We start from the raw sequence: 27,223 nt of genomic DNA, 5'->3' as shown, positions 1-27,223 counted from the left end.
AGAGAGAGGAAGAGAAAAATAGAAAGTGAACTGAGCTGTGTGTAGGAATAGCATTTAAAATACATTGTTCAAACCTAGGCTTTTTAAAGAGACTGAGGCTTTAAATGAAGACATTCATGAAGAAACTCAAAGACTACATTCAATGGTCTGGCACTGAAAACAGTAGACAATGGATTTTTAGTAGGTACTTTGAGCAATTTTAGCTGATTTGCCTTATTCCTTTTATTGAACGGACAATAACGATCGAGATAGGTCATTCAGTCATTGAACCCTGTTCTACCATTCAATGAGATCACTGCTAAACTGAGTGCTTGGCCCACACATTTACTTTGATTATTTCCCTCAATACCTGTATCAATTTCAGATTTAAAATTATTGATTAAGCTAACATTCACTGTTCTTAGACATTTCTTTCACCCCTTAAAGCCTTCTCTCCTGAAAGGCTGATTCCAACTTTAAGGTCATGTTTCTGTGAGTCAGACCCCCCACCACCCCCAGTGGAATGTGTTTCTATCTATCCTATCAATTCTCTTCTAAATCTCAACCTAATCACTTTATATATTCCAGGTGACCCAAGCCTAGTTTATCTAACCTATCCTTATAACCTAACCCTGATGAAAGAAGGTTTTTGTTTTGTTGTACTCATTTCAAAGAAGTGGCGCCAAGAACTGAACGCAGTACTCCATATGTGGAATTAGCAAGACCATGTACAGCTGTAGAAGGACTTACTTCCCTTTATATTTGAGGCCTTTAATGAAAGAGATTAAAAGCAGAATATGCTGGAAGATACACAGCAGTTTGGCAGCATATGTGGAGAGAAAAAGAGTTAATGTTTCAAATCAATTACTTTTCCTCAAATGAAGGTCAAATGCAGTATGAGTTCACCAGGGTTAGATAATGAGAGGATAAGTCAAGTAGAACTTCCTTCCCTGGAATATAACAGATGATTAGATTGAGGTTTTTAGGACTCTGAAAAGAATTTAAAAGAAAATTGACCTAAACAGATGCTACCTGACCTGCTGGGTATATCCAGCATTTTTTGATTTTACTCCTGTTCCAGCATTTGAAGTCTTTTGCTTTCAACTTTGGTTATAAGGATTACATTTCCACTAGCCTATTTCATTATTCCTATTTGTCCAGCAATATAGAAATCCTGTGAATAAAATCTCTTTATTGTCCATCTCTAACTGCCCCCAGACTGACAAGGCAGTTAAGAGTCAAAACACATTAGTGGTCTGGACATACAAGTAAGACGAAAGATTTCATTCTCCGAAGGATATCAGTGCACCAGGTGAGTTTTGTGCTTACCATTACTGAAGCTAGATTTTTTTTCCCCAATTCCAAATTTATTCATTTATTTGAATTTAAATTCCCCAGCTGCTATATGACATTTGAGATTATGCCTCTGGATCAAAGACCCAGAATACTGGCTGCAAATACAGTAACTTAATCAGTAATTACCACTGCACTTTCATACCCCATTTATTGTAACTGAGCATTGTATTTTTGTAATCTGTGTGGACATACCATTAAATGTCTTATGATTCTTTACAGCTTTCCATCATTTTATTTTTAAAAAACTCAGATCTCTTCATCCAAAATACACAATGCCACATTCAGAGTTATAGATTCATACAGCACAGAAACAGGACCTTCAGCCCATCCAATCTGCACCGAGCATCAATCACTCATTTACATTAATTCTACACCTGTTACATTTTATTTGCCCCACAAACCCATCAATAGCCCCCAGATTCTACCAGTCACCAACACAATTGGGGTAATTTATGATGCCAATCTGCACTGAAATCTATCCAGCACAAATTTACCTATTCACTTTTCTACTATTGTCTCTATAATTTTATGTCTCCATCCATACAAGTTACTTTTGCTTGTTTAGTCATTGAAGTTCAGTTGCTTTGCAAGTCCCCAGTAGTATCTAGCCACTGCCTAAGTTTCCAGCTCACTAGTTCCTTGAAACTAATTTACCACTTTACTTTCAGTCAATAAATTTCAATGTCAGAATGTAACAGATATATGCACCTTGGGCTCTGCTTCTGTCCCACCTCAGGCTTCATCTACAGTGGGTGACACTAAAACAGGCTGGGGCAGATCAGTTACCACCTATACATACTACTTGATTTTACACTGTAATACAAGTAGTCGAGAGATGGAGGATTAGGCGTGTGTACAGGAATTTAAACTTCCTGGCTTCTTGTGGGGGTGAGGGTGCATCCTTGCCATTATACATAGATTTTTTGGAATTATTGAGCGGGGAGCACTTGCTCCTGCATCCTTACCCACCAGCCTCATCTTGCACATGATGCTGGAGAGGAAAATCAGGCATTGATGTGTTATAACACATTTTGCAACTGCTTCTGAAGATTTGGACCCACTCATCCCATGGCTGACATGCCAAGTTTGCACTACATTTGTAGCCAAATCACTCAAAATTATTGTCATAAACCTGCAATTCACGACTAATCAAAAGCAGGAGTGGGTACAGCAATTTTTGAAAATCAAAACACTGCAGGCGCTGGAAATCTGAAATAAAAACAGAAAATATAGGAGACACTCAGCTAGTCAGGCAGCATCAATGAAGAGAGAGAGTTAATGGTTCAGGATGAATAGTCTCAGACCTGAAATATTATCGCCGTTCCTTTTTTCACAGATGCTACCTGTCCTGTTGCATATTTTCAACATCTGTTTTTTTTGGAAGAATTTTCGGTCAGGCAATTTTAGGTTAATCTTAAATCTTGCAGATTCAGCAGTCCCAGTCATTCTTGTATGTTTTTACGTTAAGTAAGACATACCTACTCCTTGCGTTGAATCATATGCCACCATTATTCTGGGTTGTAACACAGCTCATTGTGATCCGAACTAAGTCCAGAAAATTCACGTGCGGGTTTTTTTTTGCGTGTTAACACATTGTTGCATGGCTTCCTAAATTGTTAAAAACCTTAAGAGATCGTTAGCATCAGTTGAAAAACAATGTTTCCGGCTCCAACTCTGCTTCAGGAACAGAAGCATTACTAGTCAAATTCCTCGCTGCTGCCAGCATGGTACCAAGTTCCCTGACACGGATCTTCAAATGTGGTGAATCACAAGAATTCGAGGAGGAATGTATCCTCTAGTAAAGGTGGATACAGATTAAAGTTGTTAACAATACATTTTAAAAAAAGACAGTATAGGGGGAGAGAATTATAGTCTAGGTATGAGATCAATTTGCAAACTTTCTTTTGTTTTTACACACACTAGTGATTTAACTTAGGGCATATCGTACTGGTGAGCCTCTGCAACTGCATTAAATCAGAAATTGAACCGGGCACTTCAGGGCGTGACGCACGATAACAATCTGACATTTTCCCGGCATCAAATGTGCACCACCCATTTGCACGATTATTAGCACCTGTTGAATCTTAAAATGACCTGCATTTATCACGCACAAAAAAACGAGGAACAAACCCCACAACAGGTTGCCTCAGACGTAAATTAAAGGGTTCCGTGTGTGACATCAGTTTTTTCTCAAAGCATCTGCCAGCCAGATTCATTTTTCAATGTTTATTATATATGCACAAGCATCATCATATTCTCTCGATGACAACAGCACTTGGGTTATCCAGCTGTGTAAGATGCTGCGATCGCAGCCAGTGGTCAGCCTGTATCTGTCAGGATTCAATCTGAGCAAATGATCACACGAAGGGAAAGACATACTATAGAGTTCACCAGCCCTCCCCAAAAGACAAGTCCTGTCAGCCTTTTTTGCCGCTGGTCTGTACAGCGAGATCCTTTGAGGTCTGTTCACTTAACCGTGCCTCAGCACAGTAATTGGGATAACTTCATGCAAGAGCCACGCAGGTTAAGTTTCTAAACACATTGTGTATAGCGGTAACAATATTTTAACGGGATCCTCTTTTCAGTTTTGCGGGTCAACTAATTGGGTGTTAGCAGCAGCCAAAACAAAAAGGGGCGAACTCACTTCCGGACGTATCATGTATTTCTGCATGTCGTTCGGCAACGCCTATTTCATTCATTTTAAAAACCCGCAAACCAGAAAAACAGGCGCAAACGATGCGTTTCAGCAATGGGCGTGCCAGCAACCCTTGCCATGGGCGTAGCTATGAACAGAAGCATTTGCAAAGTTCACAAACGCCGTTGGGACAGACCAGGGCGTTGCTCCCCACCCCCAGCCCGTCAAACTGTGGCGGTGCGTTAACAGCTGCGCAGTGTTGCCTCCGCGTCGGCTCGCTGTCATTGGACGGAGTGTACAAAGGCTTTTTCCAGTTGAGTCTCTCTCTCTCTTCCGTTAAAGCGCCATTCGAGCGGCGCCTGGAAGAGGGTCGCGAAGAGCACGACGGCGAGAAAACCCCGCAGCCCGCCCGTCATGTCGGCCAGCAGCGGTAAGGCCCTTGCCACTGTATCCCACCCGTCCGCCTGACTGCGCGGCTCGCCATTGCCCGGTGCTCCCTCCGCATCCGATCGATGGACCTATCGGCTACAACGCGACAGGAGCCCAGAAACGGTTAAAGGGCGTTGCTGATCGACTCCCCCCCCCCCTCCCCCAACAAACGCTGGCTTCGGACCCGCCCTCGCCCCTTGCAATTCGCACGCCCGATTGGGCCGCTTCCCCACGTTGGTGGCGTCAGGATGATCCCGACTGGTCGGGGGGCACGTCCGTCATTCTGATGTCACGGGTCCGGCGGCAAACGGGATATTTTTTTCTCTCTCTGCGCCTGCGACGTGCGGCCGTCGATGTTGCCCGTTTCTTGGAAGACTTGTTAATGCGTTTAATGTCCACCACATACTGATGTGATGGGTGTGTAAATATATAGTTCGACACCCAGATTGTCGCCTGCAATGCATTCGGTGCCTTTACACCGCTCAGTAGATTTTCAGCTGCGTTGCGCGCTGTTGATGCGTTGCAAATCACTTTCCAACGATTGGGTAAAGCTGTTTGCGCAATCAGCATTTCATCGGTCTCAGCGTGAGGGTTGGTGCAATACCGTCAGCGGAAATGCTTGTTTTCCGTGTTTCTGCATTGAAGGCTCTACAATTTTTATTTTTTTAAATTAGGTTATTTCCCCCCACGTTCTATGGTATATATTTCTTAGTTATATGGATGATTTGTCATAATGTAGGTTCTTAATAATTGTGTGTTCTCCGTGGAATTTCGGGATGAATATTAAAACAGCGGCTGCACCGATTATCAGCACATCGACAACGTATATGACATAACATGACGTGCAATATAGGTGTCAGTACTTAGAATTAGCTCCATAGGGAAGCCTGATTGTTGATACCATACATATTGGGGCATCTTGGAGGTCGTGAAATCCGATATGTGAATTAAAGTTTTTTCTTTTATTTCTCTTCACTTATTTTCCTTTATTTGCCCCATTCTATAATGTTCTGCAACTCTCACTATCTCTAAACTCTAATTCCCCTGAATTTTGACCACTGTGTTCATGCCCTTCTCACTGCCTCATGGCAAATGATCTCCTTAAAGCTCATTTTGACCCATTTTCCTAACCCCCTCAAAATCTCCTTTGGCATGGTGTGGTTTCTTCTCTTTAACCCTTTTGAAGTATCTTTCAGATATTGGTGTGGTGAGGGAAGTTGTTGTCAGCTTATTTGTAAATCCTGGGAAAAACATGGCTCCAAGAGTGCCCAAGAGCCTTGCTGGCCTAAATGACAACTAATTATCTGGTATTGGTGACTGTATCAGGTCCTAGGGTATAACTAGTAATGACTAGTTAGCCAGAAGGACTACTCGACAACTATAGCATTTGTCTTCTGAATTCTTCGGGGCAGACTGTCCATTGGAACCATATCATGTGCAGTTGTTTTTGACATTCTTTAACAATGCTATAATGCAGGGGTACTTTTTTTGTGATGACACACCCTATTCAGAGTGGTTTTGCCCAGTTCTGGGATTTCCATTTTATAGAATCAGAAAATTTGCAATATAAGAAGAAGTTATTGGTTTTGTTATGTCCATTCTGGTCAAAAAAAGCTGTGCAAGTTAATCCCATGTTCTATAATTGTCAACTGCCACTGAGTTGGGTCAGAGCAGTGAACTTGATGATACAAGCAAGATCATGGAAATTTTTGCAGCATTGTTCCCAGGTATTTGGATTCACTCGCAGCATTGATCTCCAGTTCTGCTTGTCTTATGTTGTCCTGTCACCTCTGGTGTACAGGATCCTCTGCACCTCTTCCTCACCTACAGAGCTATTTGTGTCTAGCATCAGTAAATCTTTGGGCTAGCTCCATACCCAGCTGAATTGCTCTCCCAGCCACTGCACCAGAGTGATATGGAATGACTTCTGGCAGTGACGTAATTTATGGGTTTGGAAGCCCTACATTTAATTCATTCAAGATTGCAGTCCTTGGGTTCGTTATCCAAATTCTCATAGTTGCTCGCCACACAAATACAGCCAAACCTGTTTGCTTACATGGTGAAAATGAGTGCATTTGCATAAATCCAGCAACACCTGGATAAACCAGTACAATTCACTTCACTACCAGTGTAGAGTGGCTGCAGTGTATACACTACAAAATGCACTGTCATTACTCACCTCACTTGCTGCAAAAGCAGCTCCCACACTGCAACCTCTACCATCATGAAGAATAACAGAAGCAGACATACTGGAACACCACCAGCTCTAGGTTCCCTTCCAAGCCTGACCTGGAAATGTTTGCCATTCCTTCATCAACGTTGGGTCTAAATCTGGAACTTTCTACCCAATGATACCATGGGATTATTGTGGCCAGAAGGACTGCAACAGCTCATCTCAACTCCTGGGTATTCAGGATGGACAATAAACGCTGGCCTTGGCAGTGACACCTGCATCATAAAAAATGATTAAATAAAAATGGTACCCTCACAAAACTGGTTCTCTCAGCTGTTTAAGAGCAACTGAAATTCTAGTCAATTAAGTTCAGGAACAGTATTGGCCTTTAAATAGTTATTTTATACTGTTAGCATAGACTGCCATGTTTCATTATGTGATCGTTGTCAGTGCTTTATTGTCTAATCACCTGACCAGTAACATATTCGGGTGATCCCACGGTGCTCCAAAGGGGTTGAGAAGTATTTTGATAAGCCTATGCCTTTTCTCTTTCCACACTGTGCCACGTGCATTAAACAATTACAATCACAGGGCTTTATCTCAGAAACCTTTTAATTGCAGTGAAGACTGGCAGTGTGAAGTAAGATTTTAATGTATTACATTCAATAAAAAGTTTCCAGTGAGTTGCACTAAGCTGTAGCCTTTCCAGATTGTGTAACAACTGTAACAGTTGCATTTGAATGAGACTTTGATTCTCAGATGCTGCTAAATAAGCGCTTTCTCACACTATGAGAAGATTTGGCAACAGGAGGCATGCTCCTAACATAGGAGACTTGGGATGCTCTCAGTAATTTCATTTTATAAGTTGGACAGATTCTTTTTCTAAGTTTCTTCTACTGTTTTCTTAAGTTATAAGCAATGCTCCAAAAAAGAAATATTTTGTCAAATTAATCTGGGTTTTTTTTTGAAATGTTCTTTTTGATCCCTTTTAAGTTGATGCTTAAAAGTAGCAGTTGAACAACACAAGCATTTAACTTGGCAGAATGGCTTTCATGATCCCATGCAGTGTGGTAGATGCGTGCTCTTTTGGAACAACAAGGTTCCTTGGAGTTAAAAGGACATTGCTTTGAATTAGCTTCTGTTATTCCCCTCCACTTCTATTTCATGACGAACAGGAAAGGAGATAGGCTGTAGGTAAAACAAAGGGCAGAATAATGTTCTCTGCTTTACTTATAGCAAAATAAACATGAAACATGACTCATGACATTGAGCAAATGTCATCTTCACCTTATCAGTACATTGCTCTGTTGCTTAAGCATAATAATGAAATCCCTCACCAATGCCCAGAAGTCACTCCTAAAAATTCCAGCAAAAAGGGGAGAAAGTAATTGAGCTGACTTTAAAAGCCCAAGTTTCTTTTGCACAAACAGCAGTAACTTGATATAGTGAGTTCAACCAATTCTGGTCCTTCATTTCTGACACCTCATTCAAACTTAGCAAAGTTCCAGCTGAACCTTGAAATCTCTTCTGTGAACACTGACTAGGGCAATATCAAACTCAGGGTTATAAATTAAACTTTAGTTACATAGAATGTTGCACCATAGAAACTAGTGATTTGCCCTGACAAATTGGGGCCAGTGCATTTATTTCTCCTTGTGAGTCACTCTACTGGACATTTCACATGCACCTTTTATCCTTCTTCATTTTACATATATACTATCTTCCTCTTTTTTTTAAGCAACTTGTGCACTGGGCTTCAACATTAGAGTTTGACAGATAGTTACCATAATGAAATTTCTGACCAGGTTGAAAAAAGGGTAACACTAGACAGTAGTAATTTATAATTTGACAAAAGATAAGTCCTAGTGCCAAGGCAACCAGCAGCATTCTGATTATCAAGAGTTTAAAATTAGGAATAAAAATTTAAGGACTCTAGGCTGCTGTCTTGGAAAGGAAAGGATTTCAATTAATGGAGACAGAAGAGACTGCGGATGCTGGAATCTAGAACAAAAAAAAACTTGGAAAAATTCAGTGGATCTTTAAAAAGGTGGGGGGGGGGTGCAGGGAATTGAATGTTGTTAAGATGGTGGAGAGCACCTGGATGTAGGGGGGAAGGAACTGGACAAGGGCTGACAAGATGGAGTTGAGGTATGAGGGGATAAATTAAGTGGGGCAAGAAGTGAACAGATGAAGGCTCTTGACCTGAAATGACAATAAACTTGACTTTGAACATCGACTGTCCATTTCCTTCCACAGGTGCTGCCTGACCTGCTGAACTCATCCAGCAGCTTTTTGCTTTTTGAATTAATGCTTGTGAAAGGAGCAGGTAAATTTTGAGCAATTAACTGCTTAAAGGATTCATGTGTCAGAAGTTTAACATTTTGAGAATTGGAAATACCAAATCAAGGCAGGTCACAAGTTTCCAATCAGAATTGTGATAAAGTAGAATTGTGGAACATCTTGTGGCATAGCAGTAGAACGTATAATCGGGTTCATGAAAGAATTGGGTCTGCTTCTAGATCAATGGATATAATGTAAAGGGCAAGGCCCTTTCTTGAAAACAATGCATGATGGACTTTGTACTGTGTCAGTGGTCCACATAATTTAGTTTCAGCCTCACACAACAGTTAAACAGTTTTTTGCATCTGTAATGTATCTATAGCATGCAAAACATTATGCAGAACAAGCATTAATATCTGAAGTTTGCAGTCAGCAATGGCAGTCTCTGATGACCTTGCCCAGATTTTCTTTTCAAGCCTGCCACAAAACAAATTGCCATGAGTATTTCAAATCTGATCTCCCCCCTCTCAGGAACTTGCATTGCTTTGCTCAGAGTGGAGAGTGTATATAATGCAAGGACTGACAGTTGTGTGGAATTAGTTTGATGGACCACAAAACCTTTACTTGGCTCTCAACTGTGGTTGTGACAACAGCTAAACTATCAGCGTTTGCCATCAATCCTTGGTGACATTTAATGCATGTGTGGCATTTGCACATAAACATCAAAAAGTTAACAAATGAAAAACTGGAGAGTGGTATAAAATTAAATGAATTTTTTTTTCAAAAATAAAACTGGAACATGCTGGAGATACTCAGCAGGTCAGGCAGTAACTGTGGAGAGAGAGACTGAATTAATGGTTCAGGTTGATCTTTTATCAACCTGAAGTGTTTCTCTCTTCAAAGACGCTGTTTGACCTGAGTACACCCAGCAATTTCTGTTTTTATTTCACATTTCCAGCACTTATACAGTTTTTCATTTTTTTGGATTGCTGTTTTTTAAATTGGTTCCAGCAAGCATGTTGGTTTTTCATAAGACTTAACTATTTATTTAAATCTTTTCCAACAGCACGTCTGTACTGTTGTGTAAAGTTGTTGCCCCAAAGCATTGGACAGCAGGGCACCATAATTTGTTGTATGATTGCAAATCCTTTAAATTGGCAATCAAACATCTAATGCTTAAATAATCAACATTATAATTGAGTAGCTGAACACCAAGTGAATAAGTCACTTCTTTAATATAAATGCAAAAATTGCCAGTAGTAAACCAGGAAAAGACCACAATGTAAATCATAGCATTCCAATGAGTAACTCGTGCAGTTTTCAGATAACATTACCATCCTTCACTTAAGAATAGTGTGTGAACTTAAATTACTTTACCATCAAATATGTTTTTATTAAAGTAATTAAACATGTGTGAGAGAGAGAGAGAGAAGGGCTCTCATGGTCTTGCCCCAACTTCTGTGTTCAGAATGAGTTTTGAGGGATTTCTTTGCAAAGGTGACAGAGCAGTAATATCAAAATCTATCAAGAGAGAAATGTACTTCTTGTGTCTGGGAACGAACAGTGATTTGAGGAGAGCCTGGAATGAATGCAGAGGTAAAAGTCTTCATGGGAGGATGTGATGCTTACAGATCTACGGAGGCAAGGTAATGAGAGGTGGCAATGGTAGAGTAGGTATGGACATATGGTGAATTGGAAACCAGTGTTGAAATTTTGTCTTCACAGAACAGCAGTATATGTTGAGTATCAGTTCAGATTGTCTGGCTTCCAGTGTATGGAAATATATTTGACTTGCTGGAACTCTGTTGCATTGTAAGTTGACAGCACCCTGTCAAATAAGTAAAAGGGTGTAAGAAATGTGTGGCTTCTAGCACCATCTCGTGGTAACTTAACAATTGTAAGTACAAAGCAATTCCAGTTGTTGGCGAAAAGGAATCTATTCAAATCGCAGCCTTGTGCTCATTAAGCTGGAAAGGGTGTAGAAAAGGTCCACAAGGATGTTACTGGGACTGGAGGTCTCGAGTTGTAAGGAGAGGCTGGATAGGCTGGGACTTTTTTTCCTTGGAGCAAAGGAGGCTGAGGGGTGACCTTAGAGATGTGTATAAAATCATGAGGGGTGTAGATAAGGCGAATAGTCAGTCTTTTCCCTAGGGTAAGGGAGTCTAAAACTGGAGGGCATAGGTTTAAAGTGAGAGGGGAAAAATTTAGTAGGGACCTGAGGGACAACTTGTTCAGCCAGAGGGGGGTGGGTGTATGGAACAAGCTGCTTGAGGAAGCTGTAGAGGTGGCTACAATTATAACATTTAAAAGATATTTAGACAGATACACGGATAGAAAGGTTTAGAGGGATATTAGTGGGAAAATGGGACTACCTCCGATACAGAACTTGGTCAGCATGGACAAGTTGGGCCAAAGGGCCCATTTCCATACTCTGACTCTAGATAATCTTGTATCTCCACTGATCAAGAATGCACAGAACATGACAAAGAATATTTAAAGAAATAACAATAGCTATAGGAGAGAGCATAATGCAACAAGAACTGGCAAGAATGGATCAGTGTTGCCTCCTGCCTGATTCCCACAGAGGCCAGATGAAAAGATGTTTAAAAATAACCATAAAAAGGAGTGTACAAGGCAATGAAGAAACAAACAGCAAGGGAATGCTGAGGAATAAGAGAAGGAGAAAGATCGAATATGAGGACAAGGAGTAATTGTTGCTCTGTCTCCAGTATTTTTTTGTTCAATGCAATGACTGTCGTCCCAGGAAGCTGAAAGCATTCGAGCTGTAGGTTTCTACTGTTAGCACTCTGTCAACTGAATGAAGAAACTTAATCACTTGGATGATGACAGCCCCCTAATGTCTGCTTTACAAGCAAACAGCGTGCTACTGTCCCTGACAGTTCTAAATTCTGAAACTGGAAGACGCATAACACCCAAGATTTTTTTTAAAATTGGGAATGACAAAACTGGGCTTTAGTGAAGTGTGACAGGATTTGGTGTTTATAAAGGTCTCAGCATTTTCTTCATTTTAAATCCCTGCATTTCATTCCCCACCCCAACTCCCACCACCACATTTCCTAGTGATGTGGAAGACCTGTCAGCTTTCAAACAGAGAATTCTTGAGTACTCAAGGGGAGTATTTTTTTTCCTTCCATCCAAATGAGGAATTGAAGTAACTTTTGAACTAAGAGGCAACTGCTAGGAGAACACTGGAAATAACGATACATTACATGGAATTGCATATAAACAGACAATTCAGCATGTTTGGCCCATACCAGTGTTTTAATGCTGCGTCCTAGGCTTCTCCCACCACACTTCATCTAACTCCCATCTGTATATCCAGAAAATGCTGAAAATATTCGTCTCCTTTCCTGAAAAAAGATATACCTGCCATTAGAGGGAGTGTGATGAAGATTCACCAGATTGGTTTCTGGGGTGGCACATTCACAGCAAGAGGGGCAATTGAGTTTTTCTGGCATGTATTTTCTAGAGTTTAGAAGAATGAGAGGAGATTTAATTGCAATTTGAAATTCTAACAGGGCTCAACAGGCTGGATGCAGGGTGAATGTTTCCCCTGGCTGAGGAGTCCAGAACCAGGGGTCACGGTCTCAAAATAAGGGATCTCCTGGGGAGAGTGGAGGATGAATCTTTAAAAGTCTTTACCCAAGGGGGATGTGCAGACTTAGTTGTTGTGTTCGCTATCTGGATACTAAGGAAATCGAGGGATATGAGGTTGGTGCCTGAAAATGGAGCTGAGTTAGAAGATCTGCCATGATCTTGATGAATGGTGAAACAGGCTTGAAAGGCCAGAATGTGCTCTCCTACTAATTATGTTCTTGTATTATTAGGTTAGGCAGCACTGCTGGGAGGAAAACCAGAGTAAGTGTTTCAAGATAATGACCCTTGAGGATCATTGAAGCATTAACTCTTCTTTCTGTCTCCATGGACGTTACCTAATCTGCTGAGTAATTTAAGGTTTCCAGCACCTATGATATTTTACCTATACACATGTAAATCTGGATTTGTTTTAGATTGGATACACGTTAAATAGAAAATGGCTGTTTGGAGAATCCAGGTTGCAAGTCCGTACAATTCAATCTTCCACATAACTGATAAACAAAAGAAGCTTCACTTTAATTGGTCTATGATAGCAACTTCTGATCTATCAAAGGAATCTTCTGTTTATAATGGACGTAATCATTCTAAATTGGATGGGAGCGTGTTTGTACAAAACATCATTTTAAACTACACATTTCTTGTGTATGTTTATTTTAGATAGAGTGGTAACAATCTAACCATTTTTTAATTACTGTTGGGTTTTGCAAGCCAGTTATGTACAAACAAACCACAATGCAAAGTTCAAATTGGCAGGAAATGGCCACCTGATCCCCACGGAACTGCCAGCATTTCCTCGCATAAATGACAGGAGGTTGTGTGTGAGCACAGAAATCCACAACTTTCTGGCAGCTGTTTGCCAGCAGTTCTATAACCACATTCTGCCATTCGATCCATTGTGGAATTCTGTAGAATACTCATGGAGTCCAGCAATACTGTGTAAAGTTGTAACAATCTCCCAGCACTTTTGCTAGGCAATCTACTCTATTTCAATGGAGAAGAATAGTTGTGAGGGATTAAGATCAGTGTAAGTATACTTTTATGTTTTAGAATGGAATTTATTTGAATGTTTAATTGTTTTTATATTTTCTTGTAAATTTGTTATGGCTTGATTTATTTTTTAATTGTTTTGCAACATTCTTGAATATTCCTGAATAATAGAAACAGTAGTGCTTCAGCAGCTTGCTTCTGTTAAAAGTTGGTTAGCGGTTTTGTGTGTGGGGCTTCCTTTGGCCCTCTTCTCTAATTGGATTTGTGTGTGGAAAGCCCAGCTGCTTTGCAGAGCCAGGTTAGATCTAACTTCATCTAGCAAGCTTCAGAAATCTCGTTCGGAGATCAGCATCGAAAGATGAGGGCCAAAGTAATTTTCAGGCCCACTGTTTAAACTTTAGTAATAATGTGAACTCTTGCTTTTCATTTCTTGCAGAAGCATACCTTAGGGTTAAAGTAGAAGATGATGCGCAAGCTGTGATATTTCATGGAGCCGAAATGGTGGATGTTCAGAATGGTTCTTCATCCCCAACTACTGAAGATCAGTCACAAGCGAACAATCAGAAAAGATACCTTGCTGCTGTTGTTTATGGTAAATATAGATGTTGGTATAACAATCGGAGCCCCATATGTCCAATTCTTTGTCCTGCCATCCTTACCAGAAATAAAGAACCAGTTTTATGTTGACATTCTTCATTCTATTTATCTAGTTAACCAGGATCCTAACTCTTTCCATTACCTAACTGTCAGATTGTTCCAATCATTCTGTTGGAAATTTAAAACAATTCTTGTCTTCACATGTATAGGTTTCTTGCCATCCTCTTTGGTGTATTAGTTAATATTTGTGCATTCCTTGATTTTTTTTTCATGACTCCACCATTGGTTTCACCTGCTTGTGAACTTTGTTTTGGAATTCCCTCCCTAAGCTTATCTACATCTAGAACCCTTTGAAATTTAATGCAACCAGAAAATGCTGGAAATGCATACGATCCCCATGTTACGGGGGACTGTGTTCCTAGAAATCGGTTCATATTGTGATTTATCCCCCACCCCCCCGTTATGTGAACCCTTGTCATCTACAGAAGCATAAAGAAACGCAAGTTAAAGAAAAAAATTTGGTGTTCATGTATTTACTTTTTTTTTACATAAATTTAGCGAGAGTGAATTTTATTCCCTATCTTAAATTTTTGGGTAGTGATTTGTGAATTCTGAAAGGGTGAATTTCCTTTACTTGAATGGTTGTAACATGGGGGTCGCCTATACTCAATAGGTTAGACAGCATCTATGGAAAGAGAAGCTATTAACATTTCAGATTAGAGACTTCGTCAAAACTGGAAAAGAGAGTATACAATTTTGTTTTCAGAAGGTGGATGAAGAATGGGTAGAATAAAGGGAATATCTCTCATGTAATGAGACTATCACTTGATGTAGCCCAGATCAGATTATGCTGCTTTGTGTCATATGTTACCAATAGTAAGGCTGTGGGCCATGCCTAGCAGGCTTGACTATGGTCATAGAAAAAGAAAAACTGGGTTAAAATGATGACAAGCAGAAATCTCTAGTTCTGATACAGACAAAAAGAAAGAGCAAGTTGCCTGAAGTTGGAGAATTCAATATTGAACCTTTTAAGTTGGTTGCTAAAACCGAGTTGTTCCACTATCTTAATGTGACAGTGCTAAACTTTGTTTGATGTTGTTCCTGTGATAACCCTTTTGAGGTTGTGCTGTGTTTTGTCACATTGAAGACACTATGCAATTGTTAACTGTGACTGTTGCATACCAGAATGAGGGGATTCCTTCATTAATCTTTTAGCTGTAGAGAGTGGGCATTATTAAACTTCCCTCGTATTTGGAATCTATCTTGCTGCCCTTTGCTGCACTCAAATATATATATAGGCTCTTTTTGATGTTGGCATTCAAAACAGGATACAGTACTCCAACTGTGGTTTGGCTAATGCAATGCAAAGCTTTGGGTAACCTCTGGATTTGTATTTCTGGGTTTGCCATTTCCACGTTCTACCTGCCTTTATCAGTTACGTTGTTATTTAGAATTGTCTTGTACATAATTGACATTTGATATCACCTAGGTGCTATAGTTTTTTTTTAAAAGAAACACCTTTTTTGACTTTTTCACTTTCCCCATCCATTTTCTTTTAGTACAGCAATCAGGAGTAGAAGGTGCACCTGGTGACCCCAGCATGAATACCAATGAGTCAGCAGGAAACCTGTCGCAGGAATGTGTGCCAAATAGAGAAGAGGCATCATCTGATATCAGATCGTGCAAGGCTAGACGCACCAGTGGAGAATACAGCTATGTTTATAGGCCAAAAAGGAGGAAAATCACAGTCTGTAATGCAGTATGTGTTGTTACCTCATGAGGAGGGAAGTTTGGGGTGGTCAGGAAAAGTACAAGACTCTTAATTCAAATTACCAAATAATTCAAAAGGCGTTAATGATGACAAAGAGAAAAGTAGAAATTTAATGTCCATGCAGTGCGTTCATGTTTGGCTAAGGCTAACTGTTGACCAAAGCAATTTCAGGATGGGACTGTTGCTCAGGGAATGGAATTATTCAACTGAGGGCAACAAACAATCTGCTGGAGGAACTCAGCGGATCGAGCAACATCTGTGGGAGGAAAGGGATTGTCTAAGTTTTGGGTCAAAATCCTGCATCAGGATTGCTCAACCCGCTGAGTTCCTCCACCAATTTATTTGTTGCTTCAGATTCCAGCATCTGCAAACTGAGGGTGTCTGAACTGCTACCCAGCCTGTGTGATCACTCCATTCAGAGCATAGCATTGTATGTGCATATATGCCAGCACTTGACGTTTGTTCAAACAATGGGACTCTGATATCTATTTGTATTGCAAAGTTTGTTTTGGCATGCAGCTGGCTCCTGATGAGATGCTCCTTCTGTGTTCCATTATTGGCATATCATGCCACCATCAGGATGTTTTATGATGAAATAGATAGGCCTTATCTTTTTTCATTTAGCACTTCTTATCTTCCTATAGCGACCACAAGATGAAAAATTATTATAGCAGATAATTCTGAATGAATGTTTGATCCTGGATAAATGTGGATGGTGTTTTTTCCCTTCTCGCTTTGAAAGGAGTTATCTAGCTTTAGGGGTGTGTGTGTAGTGTGAGTGTGATGATGATGACAACCACAGGATTCATCCCTCTTTAGTTTTTCAGTTGTATTTTACTTGTGTCCCTTTTGCCTCGCTGCACTCCTCCAAAGAAATAGTGGCAGTGCTGTCTCTAGAGGAACTGGGACCCATCTGATGACAACACAGTGCTTTGATTACATTTTTAAATGTCAAGGGAGAAGCCACCTGCTTAGACCAGTTGTGTAACTTAAGAGTTGCTGGCCAAAATATGATTCCCAGCTGTCAAAATGTTCTTGCATTGCATTTAAATTGGTGCATATGTAACTTTCATTTTAGTGTAGGAGGAAGCAAGATTTTTCTTGATGATAATTGTACAGAAGAATAAAACGTTACCTTGCATGTCTATCTCTACTGCTAAATGTTTTGGAGACAGAAGAAAGACTGCAGATGCTGGAAATCTGAAGCAACACACAAAAGGTACTGGAGGAACTCGGCAGGTCCGGTAGCATCTATGGAGGAAAATGAACAGTTGACGTTTCAGGCCGAGACCCTTCATCAGAACTGGAAAGAAAGAGGGCAGAAGGCAGAATAGCTCCAGTCCTGATGAAGGGTCTCGGCCCGAGATGTTGACTGTTCATTTCCCTCCATAGCTGCTGCCTGACCTACTGAGTTCCTCCAGCATTTTTGTGTGTTGCTAAATATTTTGTATGTGTTTGTACATATTATCTGCAGCCTCAGATGAGAACAAGAGACACTGGAGATTATGGTGACTATGAAGAGAATGGTGATTTTGTTTATGACTACAGTGCTGACTATGAATGTGTGAGTAATCCTTATTTTATTGTCACTGGTTCTGTTACACATTCTCTTTTATCTTGCTTAGTACATGTTCACAACCAATGTATTTTAAGGAAATAGTCCTAGATTAAAACAACATTGAAAATATTCACATCAAGCCTAGATGGTCTTTAATCATAAAATCTAAAAAGTATTTTTGGAAGATTCAAGTATTTCATTTCCCTTAAAGCTTAATTTTCTATGCCACCTGTCTCCTTCATATCCTGTTCCCCTACCTATGTCAAATTACAGATTTGTCCTGCGGTGCATAGTCCTGGTAATGCATGTTCCACTACCACTTAAGTGCACCATTTCTTTGTATTGAGCTGTTATGATCGATGATGCAAGATATCTGAATTTCTTACTGCCTGTGTTGCTCTTGTAGCTGGAAATGCTTTAATTCCCAATCTGACTGATGCATTTTGGCAGACTTGAAAATTCAATTTGAGGGTTCTAGATTCTCAAATATTGCTTTTCTCGTTACATTTTTGCCATTCTTTGAAATGTGCCCAACATGGCAAATGGTTCATCTGCTTCCAAGGCTGTGTTAATTGAATCGACTGCCTAGGCAGACATACTGTAAGCGGCCACTGTAAATGTACATGTAAACTGAAGGTCTCCATGATTTAGTTAGGTCCCCTGTCATCTCCTTTATAACACACTTGGCATCCAATGTGGTGGAATAATGAGTAAATTATTCAGCTTCTTGGTACTCTGTTCCAATTGTTGGATCAAGGGAAAATGCTCATTAATATCTTGGGGAAAGGGAGAAAATTGAAAGCTGTATTTGTATGCTGCTTAAGGTAAAAGCTCTGTGTATTTATACAGGAAAGTGTAACTCAGAGCATTTCTATTTTATACAACTGCAATGAATCAATGCATCTTCTTTTCTACAGGCCAGTGATATGTCAGAAGGTTCTTATGTTACAGATCAGCAGAGGACTTTAGTGGAAGTTCTTAATTACTGCCAGGTAACTGCTACCTCAGTGATAATCTGAGATCCTTGTACAGTTCTTTGAAATATTTTTGCAAATTTAATATTCTATTCACAGTGCACAATGAAGAATGAATCTAGGACACTAAAAATCTGTTAAAGCACATGGAGCCTATATTTTCACACAGCATCTGTAGAAACCATTCCCTGCCTAGCCCTGTAGGAATTAATCCACAAAATGGTTTAGAATGTCTGATTTTAAAAACTACATATATAAACCAGATTGCCCTGTCCATTTTATTTTTGTGATGATAATGGCCTAGAATTTGTATTGTGTGGTGTAATATCAATAAAAAGGTTGAGTAAAATCAGAAACTTGCACTGAGTTGGCACATAAGGCCTGCCTTGGGTTAGTTACAAAGAGCTTATCTGAGTAGGTCCCAGCTGTGGAGTCAGGCACTAGGATCCCACTTCAAGTAGGTCCCCCTTGACCTAAATCCTTTCCCCTTGAGAGAACTTTCTGAAGAGTTATCCCTGGATAAATCACAATGTAACCTCGAAGATAACTTGGATCAAACCTTCACTCTTTATTCATGAGTGAAAATTTACCCAACTTCTCAATTCTCTCTCTATAACTCTTAATTCTGTTACGATGTAAACTATCTATGCCATGCTCTTCCATTATTTTTCAACAAAAAAAAGTCTTTTGTCCCTATTCTGACAGTCTTCCTTTTTCTGACAGGTAATGTATGCTGCCATCCAAAGACTGGATAAGAAATTTGATGTCCTACATCGCAGGGTCACGGAGATGCATCAGGGAAGAACAAAACCTATGTTTTTCAAGCCTGTGAGTATTTGTGTTATCAGCCACAGCAGTACAGCACGTTGTATTTACTATCACCAAAAACGTCAAATAATTTGTAGAAGCAAAAAAAGCTGCAGAAACTGGAAATATGAAACAAAAATAGAAAATGCTGGAGATATTCAGCAGGTCTGGTAGCAGCTGTGGAGAAAGAAACAGTAAACATTTTCAGTGGATGGTCCATTGCCAAATGATTCCTGAGTCAGCTGGTGTTCACAAATTGTGCATTAAATCCATTGTCTCTGAGTGTGTTATGTTAATCTGGACCCTTTTAATATTACTCACTCTCACTATTTCAACACTTTGAGTACTGCACTCTATGTGGTTGCCTGCCAGGGGCTCAGAAGGGTAGGGATGACACAACCCAGGCCATTGTTCATCCTCCTCTCGCCTACAACAGTTCCAGATCCTAGCGGTCTCCATCTCTTGATCCATCTGAGCCAGACAGCCTGTCTTACCAAGTGCTTTGGAAGAGCTGAACGAAGGGGTCCAGGCAACAGTGAGATCCCATAGAGCACATTACAGGAGATCAACTACAACTGTAAAATTTGGATACATTTGTGAAGTTCTAATGTTTTACTTGGAAGAAGGGATGAACTGTAGCAACAAAGCATTCTACTGCTTTGCCAACTCCAACCTGAATTTCCCTCCTGTTACATCCTTCACTGGCAACTGTGAATACTACCCTGTTTCCTTTCTATCCAACCCATTCTGCTTAGCTGAGCTACCAGATAAAACTGTGGTAGTTGCCTAAGGATTGCCATTAAGTGACAGGACAGGGCCTTTGAAAGGCCTCCTCTCCCTTTTACTCACCATCATTACCTAACAATTGAAGGCCCTCTCAGTGTCCAATGACTTCAGTCAGTCACAGGAGACCTGTGGATTCTCCAGGTGTCTGAGTCCTCCTCTGTTGCCGTGGCTGTTCATCTGCAGCAAGACCTCCAGTTGCTGTGAAACTCAGAATGGCAGCTGTCGGGAACGCTTGCCTGTGCCAAGGGGACAACCGAAGACACAATGTAGTAAGCAAAATGAAGCCCAAAACGTTAATGCAGTACTAGTTAAATGTGATTCTTTGGTCAACTCAAATGAAGTGGAAGAATCTTGCCGTCTTCTGTTCTTACAAAATGACAGAACTGCGATGTAAATATGAGGACTTGCTGAGTGCTTTGACAGGATCCATTGAGCCTTATCCTGAATTTGAGAGTACTGTGATTCTTGTAATGCAGATGAGGAAGTCGAGACAAGAAGGCCTGATGCAGGTTCTCAGCCCAAAATGTCAACCATCCCTTTGCCTCCACGGATGCTGCCTGACCTGCTGAGTTCTTCTGGCAGCTTGTTTTTTGCTTGAGACATGAAAGCCTTTGGATTTGGTGTAATGTCAGAGATAAGGATAGGTGAAGTTCTTCAGCGGCTGGTAGAGCTAACCTGGTGTGAGAGCATCAAACACTGGTTCTGCTTTCTCCCCAACATTCAATTCCATTTGAAGTCATTGGAATCAAATGGCAAGAAAACGACTGACATCTGATACCCTTGCACGTGATTAGAGTGGGCCACCAAAATCTGGTTTCTCCCCAGGCAGTTGGGTACTGTGGTTGGTCAAGACCTCAACTGAATGTAGATTTGAATTTGACTTGTGTATTAGAAGTCATTATCTTTCAAAGTTTAAGCTTGGTTTTGAGCAACATTTATATTTTTAATATAAATTTGCTTCTTTCCTTCAGGAGTTCAGAGTGTGCATTTTGAACTCCTGGCCTCAATAAAGTAGCCAGTGCACAGATCCGGAGGCCAGGCTCAGTGTAGATGACTAGAATACTGCATGTGCCAGGTGAACTCACAGGTGATGAAAGCAGATCAGTTTTAGTTAATTCTACTCACTGCTGTATTATAAACAATTCATTCTAGGACTGTGATGCAACATCTATTGTAAAACCACAAATAATTTTTAACACTACTGTCACGAACCAGCAACAAAAGAAACACACTGAGCATGATTTAGTGTTAAAAACTATTTTATTAATCACTACTTATGATAATACGTAAAATAAAAGTAAAAATGTTAGTATGTTAGAATTCAAAAATGTTAAACCTCGAACGTTAACCCCAAAGCTAAACTCTTCGTGTGTGACAAAGTCCAAAACTCCCAGTTCCTGAATGGTTCTTAAAGTTCAGTTCCGCAAGCCATAAGGTGAAACATGAGCAAGGGCTTCTTCAACAACCACCGTTGTCTGAAGATAAGATGTAGATGTAGAAAAACATAGAGAGAGTACATACGAAATCCAAATGTTCCACGATGGAACCCAAACGACACTCCAGTGTTTACTCGGTAGTGACTTCCTCACCCCGAAAAGCATCCGAACCGTGGTCGTCCACACACAAATACCTGTTTCCTTCTACAGGTCAGCAACAAAGTGAACTCCACCGGATTACTTCCAACTTCCATACATGGATTTCAGTAGCAAACACAGTTATTGTTTCTCATCCATCGATAGAGAAAACAAGCAGGCTGGTGTCTCTCTCCCTTCTCTCTCTCTCTCTCTCTCTCTCTCTCTCTCTTCTTCTTCTTCTTCAACAACGTCATTACGTCCTTTATCTTCTATTGACGTAAGCACGCCCCACACACACATACACACACACTCTCTATCTTAAAGGGACTTTCACTGAGTCCGTAACACCTCCCACCTAAAAAAAATTTTCCCAAGAAAATTTTAACCGCGTATACAGTTAGTAATGTTAATAATTATCATGCTACACAACTACAGACTATCAGATTAGTACAGATACATGTTTCCCATTTAACATCGAGAAAGACAATCAGCAATCACATTATCTTTGCCTTTAATGTGAGTTATCATGAGATCAAACTCTTGCAAAATTAAACTCCAGTTTAACAGCCTTCTGTTCTTGTTTTTGACTCGGCTCAGAAACACCAATGGGTTATGATCTGTATACACAGTCAATGGTTTCTGAGCGGTGCAAACATATACACTGAAATGTTGCAAGGCTAAAACAAGCGACAGTAATTCTTTCTCTATAGTGGAATAATTCTTTTGATGCTCATTAAATTTCTTTGAAAAGTAAGCTACAAGATGGTCAATATCATCAAGGTCACCCTTCTGCAACAACACAGCTCCTGCAGCTTCATCACTGGCATCTACTGCTAATGAAAATGGCTTTTCAAAGTCAGGTGTTTTGAGCACAGGATGGTAGCATAAAATGGCTTTCAGCTTCTCAAATGCTTCTTGACAAGAATCTGTCCAAACAAACTTTACTCCCTTCTTCAGAAGATTAGTTAGGGGAAGAGCAATATCAGCAAAATTTTTACAAAATTTTCGATAATATCCAACCATTCCCAAAAATCTTCTAACAGTCCTCGTACCTGTGGGAATAGGGAACTCAGATATTGCTTGAACTTTTGCCTGAACAGGAGCTTGCTTGCCTTGACCTACAACATAACCAAGATACGTCACAGTGGCATGGCCAAATTCACTTTTAGCCAAGTTAACTGTAAGGTTAGCCTCGGAAAGTCTTTCAAACAACCTTTCTAACGCAGAGATGTGATCCTCCCATGTATCATTCCCAGTCACTAAGTCGTCAATGTAGGCATCTGTATGTTTTAACCCATGAATCACTGAATTAATCATTCTTTGAAATGTTGCCGGAGCATTTTTCATTCCAAATGGCAAAACATTGTATTCATACAATCCAGAAGGGGTTACAAAGGCTGAAATCTCCCTTCCTCTATCTGTTAATGGAACACACCAGTACCCTTTTAATAAGTCAATCTTTGTGAGAAATTTTGCCTTTCCCACTCTATCTATGCAATCATCCACCCTAGGAATAGGGTAAGCATCTGACTTTGTTACAGCATTCACTTTCCTGTAATCTGTGTAAAATCTAACAGTTCCATCAGGTTTAGGTACAATAACACAGGGCGAACTCCAATTTGAAGTAGAATGTCTAATAATATCATTTTCCAACATGTATTTTATTTCCTGATCAACAAGTTTACTTTTTTCCACATTCATTCGATATGGGTGTTGTTTGATTGGTTTTGCATCCCCAACGTCACCATCATGGGTAATTATCGATGTTCTGTTTGGAACATCTGGGAACAGATTTTTAAATTTTAAAATTAATTCTCTCATCTGTTGTTTTTGTGAAACTTGTAAATGGTCCAACTTCGTTTCAAGGTTCTCCAGGATATTTTGGTTTTTTAGTTTCGATGGAACAATATTTGGTCTAAATTGGCCTTCCTCAACATCAACATCAGGCATTCTAGAAACAACCTTTACATCATCCACCAAGGCCACAACTGAATCCCTCTCATAATAAGGTTTTAGCATGTTTACATGACAGAGTTGTGTTTTCTTGCGTCTATCTGGTGTTTTGATTATATATGTTAGATCAGTCACTCGAGATTCAATAACATAGGGTCCAGAAAAACGAGATTGCAAGGGATTATTTTGGCTAGGGAAAAATACCAACACCTTTTGCCCCACTGCGAATGTCCTAGGCCGAGCACGTTTATCAAAATATGTCTTCATTCTTATCTGGCTGGTTTTCAAATTCTCTCTCGCTAGCTGGCAGACTCTCTCCAACCGAGTTTTAAATTTTTGGACATAGTCCAACAGACTCAAGTGCACTTCCTCATTAACCCATTGCTCTCTTAACAACTCCAAAGGTCCTCTCACCCTATGTCCAAATACAAGCTCAAACGGACTAAATCCTATTGACTCCTGGATTGATTCTCTAACGGCAAACAAAAGTAAATGGATACCTTCGTCCCAATCCTTGGTGTTTTCAAAGCAATAAGTCTTCAGCATATTTTTGAGAGTAGAATGAAATCTTTCCAGAGCTCCCTGAGATTCTGGGTGATATGCAGATGATACAATCTGCTTTGCTCCCAGCTCATAGACTATTTGTTGAAAAATTTTTGACATAAAATTACTACCTTGATCAGATTGGATTTCTTTTGGCAAACCAAACAAGGTAAAAAATTTTACAAGAGCCTTTGACACCGTCTTGGCCTTAATATTTCTAAGGGGTATTGCCTCTGGAAATCTAGAAGTGGCACACATGATGGTTAACAAATACTGATTTCTAGTCTTAGACTTTGGTAATGGACCAACACAGTCCACAATCACCTTCGAAAAGGGCTCCCCAAAAGCAGGAATTGGCTTCAAAGGAGCCACGGGGTTTTTGATTTGGTTTACCTACCATCTGACATGTGTGGCAGGTTCGACAAAACATCACCACATCTTTTCTCAAACCAGGCCAATAGAATTGTTTCAAGATCTTCCCTACAGTTTTATTCACACCAAAATGACCACCCAAAGGCATACTATGGGCCAGGTTTAAAATCTCATCCCTATAAACTTTTGGAACAACAACCTGATGAATAACTTCCCATTCCTCAGTAACAGGAACATGAGGAGGTCTCCATTTCCTCATTAACACTCCATTTTTGACATAGTATCCAGTTGGCACTTTTTCAATCTCCTCACATGAGAGAGCTTTTTCTTTCAATTCTGTCAACTCAGGGTCCTTTGTCTGTTCCACCATAAAATCCTTCCTCGACAAAGACAAATCTTTAAATTCAGGCTCACTATAAGGATGTTGATCCTCCAGTGAAGACAGAAAAGTCTCAGATAAGGCATCATAATTTTCTTCCTGTTTAGGACTGTCACAAGGAACTACATCAGACTGCATCGGACTGTCTGTCTTGGCTAATTCTCTAGCTCTAGCTCGAGTCACCGCACATGATGGGTAAACATCTGGATCATTCTCAGACTCATCAATCCTTGGTTTGGTTGTTAACCGTACCACAGGAACAATTTCTCCATCTGCAAGGTCATTTCCCAATAACAAAGAAACTCCTTCCACTGGCAAACTAGGTCTTATCCCTATCTCGACTGGTCCTTCTACGAACTTTGACTTTAAAATCACCCTGTGAAAAGGGACAGACATGGTCTCACCTGTAACGCCTCGTACTAGATTTACTTCACTAGTGTCACTTTCTTCACCAAAATTTAAAACACTGTCCAGCAAGAGAGATTGACTAGCCCCAGTATCTCTAAGAATTTTCACTGGCACCTGGGGTGACTCATCATTCAGTGAAACAAAACCTTCTGATACATAAGAACGGAATTCCTTTCTCACCTCCTCCAACTTTTCTGCTTTTACCTCTTGCAAGGACTGATCTTTAACAGCATCTCCTAAACCTTTTTGATTTTTAATTGCCTGAAAGCAAGCATTGGGCACAGCTTCCTTCTTTTTCTTCAAAAGGGCACAATTAGATATCACATGGCCAGGTTTCCTACAGTAATAACAAGTACGCTCAACAGGTTTCTCCAGCCCTGGCTTCTTTTCATCTTTTCCTTTTTGATTACCTCCCAATTTAATCTCCGGTTTACCTGGATTGTATTTGTAACTCTTTTGAAAGGTTTTAGGTTGTCCCCATTTGGATTTATGGGTTAAAGCATAATCATCTGCCAACCTAGCAGTTTCTTGTAAAGTTTCCACTGCCTTTTCATTTAAATATGTTGTTAATTCAGCTGGAACACATCTTTTAAAGTCTTCCACTAGTATCAATTCTGTCAATTTATCATAATCCCCATCTACATTTTTAGCCAGGCACCATCGTTCAAAACATATTCTCTTTCCATTGGCAAATTCCATATAAGTCTGATCTGCAGATTTCCTCAAATCTCTGAATTTTTGTCTATAAGCCTCAGGGACCAATTCATAGGCCTTCAAAATAGCTTGTTTTACCTTGGTATAATCAGCTGCATTCTCAGCAGACAAAGCAGAATAAGCTTTTTGAGCTTTACCTTTAATCACACTCTGTACCATAAGAGCCCATCCTTTCCTTGGCCAGTTTGAACTCACAGCAACCTTTTCAAAATGTTGGAAATACTGATCAACCTGATCTTCTTCAAAAGGAGGGACTAATCGAACCTCCCTGCTGGCTGAAAAACCATCATCAGAATCAGATTCCGAACTCCTACGCTTCATTTGTAACTCATGCTGCCTCTGTTTTTCCTTCTCCTCTGCCTCAAACTTTAACCGAATTAGTTCCCATTCCCATTCAGCCTCTAACTTCATCTGAGTTAGCTTTTGTTCGGCCTCTAATTTCTTTTGTTCGGCCTCTATCTTTAACTGGGTTTGCTCTCGTTCAGCATCTAATTTCCTTTGTTCTCGTTCAGCCTCTATCTTTAACTGGGTTTGTTCTCGTTCAGCCTCTATCTTTAACTGGGTTTGCTCTCGTTCAGCCTCTATCTTTGCCAGCTGCACCTGTGCCTCAGAAATTGCTATTTCACTGCCAGGAAACTGTTTTAACACTTCCTTCTCAAACACCTTCTTTTCCACATAATGGCCAGCTATCAGTCTCTGAATATCTGCCTTTCTCATAGACTGCTTTACTTCTGTAAGGTTTAGCCTTGTAGCAATCTTTATCAAATCATCCTTTTTCGCCACCTCCAATCCCTTTTGGGTTGGTGACTCCAAAAATGCCTTAATATCCATTGCTGCTGGTTTCCACACACACAAGCCAATTAAAAAGAATTTATCAGACCTCCCTCAAAAATCTTTGGATTGAATCCCGAACAAATCTTGTCAATCTGGGGAACGATCCCAGACGACAGTCGTTAATCTTTGGATTGGATCCCGGACGAACCCCCAATTTTGTCACGAACCAGCAACAAAAGAAACACACTGAGCATGATTTAGTGTTAAAAACTATTTTATTAATCACTACTTATGATAATACGTAAAATAAAAGTAAAAATGTTAGTATGTTAGAATTCAAAAATGTTAAACCTCGAACGTTAACCCCAAAACTAAACTCTTCGTGTGTGTGTGTGTGACAAAGTCCAAAACTCCCAGTTCCTGAATGGTTCTTAAAGTTCAGTTCCGCAAGCCATAAGGTGAAACATGAGCAAGGGCTTCTTCAACAACCACCGTTGTCTGAAGATAAGATGTAGATGTAGAAAAACATAGAGAGAGTACATACGAAATCCAAATG

At 40.1% G+C, this 27,223-nt stretch overlaps 1 protein-coding gene across 6 annotated transcripts in view; it reads left to right on the top strand.

Annotated features, from left to right (window-relative positions):
- The first annotated feature begins 630 nt into the window (after nt 1–630).
- Nucleotides 631–27,223, top strand: part of LOC127569273 (BEN domain-containing protein 2-like) — a 53,071-nt gene continuing 26,478 nt past the window's right edge. For 3 of the 6 annotated variants that reach the window (XR_007956171.1, XM_052013753.1, XM_052013756.1), the window contains exons 1-6: nt 631–4,400; nt 13,894–14,049; nt 15,614–15,813; nt 17,300–17,389; nt 18,301–18,375; nt 19,081–19,185. Coding sequence is in view for 5 of the 6 variants with exons in the window: in XM_052013753.1 (XP_051869713.1) it covers nt 4,385–4,400; nt 13,894–14,049; nt 15,614–15,813; nt 17,300–17,389; nt 18,301–18,375; nt 19,081–19,185 (642 nt within the window). In the remaining variant the exon portion in view is untranslated. Of the gene's footprint in view, nt 4,401–13,317; nt 13,495–13,893; nt 14,050–15,613; nt 15,814–17,299; nt 17,390–18,300; nt 18,376–19,080; nt 19,186–27,223 lie in introns of those variants that run through there. The other 3 variants (XM_052013755.1, XM_052013754.1, XM_052013757.1) reach the window with 3 other exon arrangements.

The sequence above is a fragment of the Pristis pectinata genome, chromosome 4, assembly GCF_009764475.1.
Source record: "Pristis pectinata isolate sPriPec2 chromosome 4, sPriPec2.1.pri, whole genome shotgun sequence".
NCBI classification, from domain to species: domain Eukaryota; kingdom Metazoa; phylum Chordata; class Chondrichthyes; order Rhinopristiformes; family Pristidae; genus Pristis; species Pristis pectinata.
This window is presented reverse-complemented; position numbering and strand designations above follow the sequence as displayed.